At 33.9% G+C, this 6797-nt stretch overlaps 1 protein-coding gene across 1 annotated transcript in view; it reads right to left on the reverse strand.

The window, feature by feature from the left end:
* Positions 1-3552, reverse strand: part of LOC135169880 (neuropeptides capa receptor-like) — a 77764-nt gene extending 74212 nt beyond the window's left edge. Inside the window, exon 1 of the mRNA XM_064135266.1 lies at positions 2668-3552. Within this exon, the coding sequence (XP_063991336.1) occupies positions 2668-2974 (307 nt within the window). The 5' untranslated portion in view covers positions 2975-3552. The remainder of the gene's footprint in view (positions 1-2667) is intronic.
* Between the last annotated feature and the right edge of the window lie 3245 nt (positions 3553-6797).

The raw sequence follows: 6797 nt of genomic DNA on the forward strand, positions 1-6797 counted from the left end.
TATTTAAGATATTATTCTCGTTCAATGTGAACGACACAATTTTGTTTTAATTTTCACTGTGAATGAGAGAGTGAGTGAGCGTTTTCAATTAATATTTCATTCAAAATTTTAACGTTCATAATTGACGATCAACCGATGAAATATTCGGTAAAGAAAAACTAATTTGAAATGACGACATTATAAAAAAACTCAAAATTAAATATATCCGCCACTATTAACAGCTAGTCTCAAATTAATATAATTAAATAATTGATGTTATTCCTCAAATATTCATGTAATTATAATCTTTAAGTTGTAAAGGTTCTGAAAAGCGTTGAAAGTGTTAAAAATTCAGGTAATTACTCGCAGGAACTTAAATCAATTGAATCAATTGAATTGACTTTGACGTTGGACTTTAACGATAAATTTGAAAATTCAAAGTTTTACTTAAAATACTATTCTCGTTCAATCTGAACGACACAATTTTGTTTTAATTTTCACTGTAAATGAGAGAGTGAGTGAACGTTTTCAATTTAATTAATAGTTTTCAATTAATATTTAATTCAAAATTTTAACGTTCATAATTGATGATCAACAGACCAAATATTCTGTAGAGAAAAACTAATTCTAAGCGACTCAATCATGAAAAAGCTCAAAGTTGAATATATCCGCTAATATTAACAGCCAGTCTCAATTTAATATAATTAAACCACAAATTTAATTAATGTCATCAATGTAGTTCCTTAAATATTCAAGTAATTATCATGTTCGAGGCCCATGTGCCTCTGAAAAACCTCGAAAGTGTTAAAAATTCCGGAAATTAGTCCTCGAAACTTCAATTTACCAAAAAGTGAATTGAGGATGATGTTCAACTTTAACAATGACTCCAAAATTCAAAAGTTAATATGACAAACAATTTTCATTCAACGTGGGCGACCCAATTTTTTTGAATTTTCATTACGAATGGACGAATCAGTGAACGTTTTCAATTAACATTAAATTCAAACTCATAAATTTGAAAATTAATGGGAAACGGCCAGAATATTCGATAGACAAAAACCAATTCTAAACGAGTCAATTGTGAAAAAATTCCTAGTTGAATATGTCCGCTACCATTAAAAGTCAATTTGAAAATGATCCAATTCAATTACTTTCACGTTTGTAATTTCCGAAATATGAATTGAAATCCACCGCGTTCATTCGAATGTTTTCCCAATTTATTTTGCAACATCATCAGAGGCGCTGATTTATTGCCTGTCGTTGGGTAAATTTGAACATAACAGAAAATATAGTATTGTTTATCGATGTTATCCCCTGGGCTATTAATTTTTCCGGTCAACCTCACAGGTTTTTTCCTTTTAAATAACAAAAAATTTCGTACATTTTTGAGGCGTAAATTACATGGAAAATGAGGTACAATATGTTATAGGTCACTTTTACGAACCTTCAAATTAGGAAATCAATCAAATAATTACAAATGCACAACTTAAAAATTCGGAGGCACACGAGCTCGGCCGCGAATGGGATATGGTCCTACATTCCCTGTTTGCCAAACAAACACTCTATTTTTTAAAATCCAGCTGAATTTACAAAACCAGAAAATATTTACAAAGATTTACAAACGTTAAAAACTAGTATTAAAAAACATGTGCTTAATTATACCAAAAAATGTTATTAATCAAAAATATGAAACGATACAACATTATGAAATAAAAATATCACATGAAAAAATATTATTAAATAAAAATATCAGACGACAAAATATTATTAAATAAAAATATCACACGATAACATATTATTAAGAAAACTATCACATATAGAAAAACAATATTGTTTTAGTCATAAATAATATTTTGTCAGAGAATATTTTTAACGGGTAATATTTCGACAAATAATATTTTGAAGAGTAATAATTTTTCAAATAATATTTTTGACATGTAATATTTTCCAGTAATATTTGCTCAAATAACATTACGTCTCTGTAATATCTTCTCGTGCTACCCAGGTGCTCTGTCAATTAAGCCGGTGTGGCCTCTTGCTTATATCTTTGAATTTAGAACTTGTGCGTATCCGCTACACTGAGAGAAATAACGAGTGAAAATTAAAAAATATTTCTTCCAACAGTACCCGAACAATATTTTCCTAAATCAATATAAATCCGTTTGTTTCGATTCATCGTTAGCCATTTTGAAAAATTTATTGCCTCAAAACACCACAAATACCATCAAAATAGAAAACAATTCATTTGTTTCTAAAAAATATTTCGTTGTCACTTTTCAAAAAATATTTTTGTAATTCACTCTTTTTTTCCTCAAAGTGCGTATTCCCATTTTCTCTACTCACCCCATTCACAAATCAATAATTTTTATTTTGCAACAAATATAATATTGTTTATTTATGGATATTGTCAGTTATTAATTTGACTTCCCTCTCTTTCTCGTTTTTGGTCTCCACTTTCCGGAAACATTTTTCCTGAATATAATTTAATTTAATTGCAATCGTATATTTTTGTTTTGAAAGTTTTGAATTTTGCAATTCTAGATTTCATATTTTTTAATATTTTTTTTTGTTCTATTTCCTCTCACAATCGAATTAACATGTCAGTAGACATTTCCGATAATTGTGAACAGCATCCATATCCTATAGTAACTCAATTACCAAAATGTAATGAATAAAAAAGATTCTCACCCAGGACAAGCAGCATTACATCTGAAACTGCCAAACTGAATAGGTAGTAATTGGTCGCTGTTTGCATTATTGGATTTCGAAGGATTACCCAACACGTAACCACATTACCAAATATTCCCATAACGAAAATGAACACATAAATAACTGTTATGGGAATCACCAGCTGTAGAGGCAAATGTTTGGGCCCCAACTGCAGTTGCAAATACTCTTCTTCACTCAAATTAAGGAAATGAGATAAATTCATCACGAAAGTTGTTCGTGATTCCACAGTCACATTATTCACACTAAATTCATCCATTTCGTGCATTTTCCTGCACGAAACACTTGACTAGATCATTTTAACAAATCTGCGACGTTTGAAAATTCGACAGAATCAGTGAACCTTCCTGTTCTCCTCAGGAATTCCACAATTTTCATAACTTATTAACTGAAAATATCTGTCCACATTCACCTCGATTTTTTTATATACATTATTCACACGTTTTATGGGGGAAAAATTAAAATTAAATAGTTTTTAATAAAATTTGAATTTAACTGTTGCATTATGTGATCGTTTCACCTGACAGTTCATTCCTAAAGTTTAGCACTACACACAGAGAAATTTTCTACAAAAATTATTATTAGTACGAGTACTGATAACTATTACAGCCCCTCAGGTATAAACAATTCAAATTTTGTTAAGATAAAATTTCAGGGGATTTCACGTTTAAATCAATAAAGTTTCTTGTGGCATCACTAGATTTTTTTCCTGACCATCACTTCGCGTCTCATTTCCTGGGGTAGCACCACAATTTTCTTAGAAATTTCTTTCCGTATATGTTGATGAAGAAATTTAGGGAGAAAGGATTGAGCTGTGCGCGGCTCGACGGACCGCAGACGAGTGAGATACTGGCGCTGAGTCGTCGATTCACCCTTCGACGGCGCGTTTCACCCTCCACGCATAACAACCCCATATGATCCAAGTCTTATAGCTTCTCATACCAGCGATAACTCCGCGAGGCGATTGAGTTTTGAGCAATCAAAATCAGTCGCCTGTAATGATTCTTCTGACGCTGTCCAATAATGAAGTATTTATGCAACATTAATGTTTAGAAGCGTATAGGCATATGACATGAAACCTTCACACATTCGTTGAAATCGTGTATATGCTGCGCACGCGAAATTAGACGGATGCGCCCTGAAATAATAAAGGGAATGTTGCACTTGTGAGATATAAAGTTTATTATACCAAATTCGTATTGTGGACAATTGATTAGAAGAGACTACTACTTCCTTCGAATGTTCGAATGTAACTAACTCAAAACTAATTTTACAAACCCATTCAGGGTCTCGCCTACTTCTTCTGGCAAGAGGGACCCACATTAAGTTTCAATTTTCTTATTATTTGGTTGTATAAAACAATCCAAAGTAAAGTAGTTAATGGTCAGGTTATGGTATTACGTGACCCTTGGGTTCAAACGGGACTTTATGGCGTGGCCTAAGTGAGGAACGCATGCAGCCAACATTTCTTTTATAATGTGTCCTAGGAGATGAGCTTTGGAATTTTATACAATTCAATAACTATTGCTTCAAATGCCATGATACTGAATATATAAAATAATCGTGGGCACACATACAGGTTCCCAACAATTAAACTATTCAATTCACAGGAACAGTAAATATGGTAATTATTAGAAGTGGGATAGTTGTAATGATTCAAACGTGTGAATGTTATTTTATTCTCTTTCATTTTATACGCTCGAAAGGCACAACCACTCTGATTCGTTTCTTTAGAGGAACTAAAGGGCTACGACACCCTGGACCTGATGACTCACATTAACACTGGTCCCACTCATGAACCTCGGTTTAGACCCAAGAAAACCTAACATACAAATCATACCCCAAACATTCTCAGAATTTTCACCTATAAAAAAGTTTTCCAATCTCAAGTGGAAATACGAAAATAAAAGAAATACAAATCGTGGAAAGACCTGTTCAATCCAACTGCAAATTAATTTTTGATAAACATTTTGAATTGTAAACTCCAATACTGATAATATTATGTGACATATGAGATATTGCATTTCTGACCGCACATATATTTCATGTATATGTCAGATATATGCCAAGAATGTCAATGAATAAAAATAATTCTGGTGAGAGGAATATTTATTTAGGAAAATTATATTCTTCTCTCAGTGAATCCAGGGAGAAATTGAAATTTGAATACAGGCTATGAACTAGACTCACTACCGGGTTTCAAAGTGACCTATCAAAATAACGTTGGCCCTAGATTGGCATCATCATCGATGAAGCTAGACTCATGCTAGGAAATGCCAGTCTTGGCAGTTTGCAGTCAGCCAAGATTAGCCCTGTTGTCAATGCTTGGCAATCCTTATCAGGGAAGGATAGACTACCTTTAGGTGACCTGGTAACGCTTGAAAACCTTGCAACTAGTTTAACTAACAACATATCCCTGCGAGGTTATCTGCAAGTACAGACTTCGCTTTTCAACCGAAGGTTTTCCACACTGACACATGCCCACACATAGGAATGTAAGCCCCCTTCAAAAATTAAACTTGTCAAGCTCTCTCGAGCTCACCTGTCTCACGCATCTTGACCGAGCCATCCGTATGATTTGTAGGCTTTCACCCTTGACACTGGAGGCGCCACGTACCACATGATATTCATCGTTCTGCTCTAATTTCCCTGATTTGGGGCATGTGACCCCCTATTAAAGGCATCTGCCACGTTCCGGCGCGATTATTGCTCTCATTTGCATGCGGAAATTTGAACGCAGAGGGTTATCTTCGTCTCTTTACATTTTTGTTCTACTCTTTAGCGCAATTGAACTGCTCATTAAGTGTTGTCCAGTTTCTAGTCAAGTTTCGTAATTTTTACTTGATCATCTCAGTGACTCACGACAGTTTGTCGTTAAATGTTGGATTTTGGGGATTTCCCCAGATACAAAATTCACTCTTCTCAAGTTTTATTATTTTAAGTGATGATGGTTTATGGCCATATTATTTGGGATTTCCCTTGGTTGTAAAATCAAGGGAAATGTCCCCAGTTTTGTTCCTTAGTTTTTAATCACCTCTGGATATTTCTAAGTGCATCTGTTGATCAGAAGGAATAGTAAATAGTAAGGGGAAATATTCCGGGGTGGGGGTGAAAACTATATTACCCTCTTTAGGGCAAGTGAGTCTACCTTGTCTTGTCTAGTTAGTCTCTTGTAGATATTCGTCGTATCAAGTGCCTTCTGTCTGAGCAGTCTTAGAGTCTTTTAATTATTAAAATCATTTCTAAAATTAATCAAAGTGTTCGTTTATTTAATACCATATCCCAACATTAAATAAGTGAATTCTATGTGATATCGTATCGTATTAGTGTTGGAGTTTACATTTCGAATGTTTGACAAAAATTAATTTTCGAATGGAATGAATGGATCTTTGTATGATGGGTATTTCCTTTGTTCTAGTGTTTCCACTTGAGAGTAGAAAACATGTGCTCTGTCTTCTGAATGTACACAGAGGTGCATGAGTGGGACCATTATTGATGAGAGAATCATCAGGTCCAAGGTGTTGTATCCCTTTATTCTATTAGTTAGTTCGTTTTAGGAAGCGAAGCAGAACGGTCGTGCCTTTACAGCGTATAAAATAAAAGATATAAAATAGAATTCACACTTTTCATTATTGAACCTTTGTTCCATTTCCAATACGAAGAAACAACATTTTTATATGATATAAGGAGAACTGGAGACGCGAGGTACTGTTCACTAATTATTTTATTCTTACACTGAGACTCTTGAATTTGGAAGGTGTTGACCGTTTAGAAGGTAATTTGGAACTGATTTAAGGGAGAGTTCCCCTGCAGGACATGAGTCTTGGAAAAATGGCGGAAAAGAGGAAAATTGAGGAGTGGGAGTTTTTGGAGGCGCCAAACATCTATGGCAAATATTAAGATCTCTCTGGAGATTGGGGGCAGTTGAAACCTAATTGTTTTATTGGTTTAAGTGCGGACCCATTTGGTTAGGATGGGGATTAGGTTTGAAGCTTTAGAGGATTTGGAATGTATTTAGGAAATTGAGGGTATTTCAGAAATGGAAGAAGGAAATAATGTGGGTATACAACAGTGACCATATCCATGCGAGT

This window comes from Diachasmimorpha longicaudata, chromosome 16 (genome assembly GCF_034640455.1).
Source record: "Diachasmimorpha longicaudata isolate KC_UGA_2023 chromosome 16, iyDiaLong2, whole genome shotgun sequence".
Taxonomy (NCBI): Eukaryota; Metazoa; Arthropoda; class Insecta; order Hymenoptera; family Braconidae; genus Diachasmimorpha; species Diachasmimorpha longicaudata.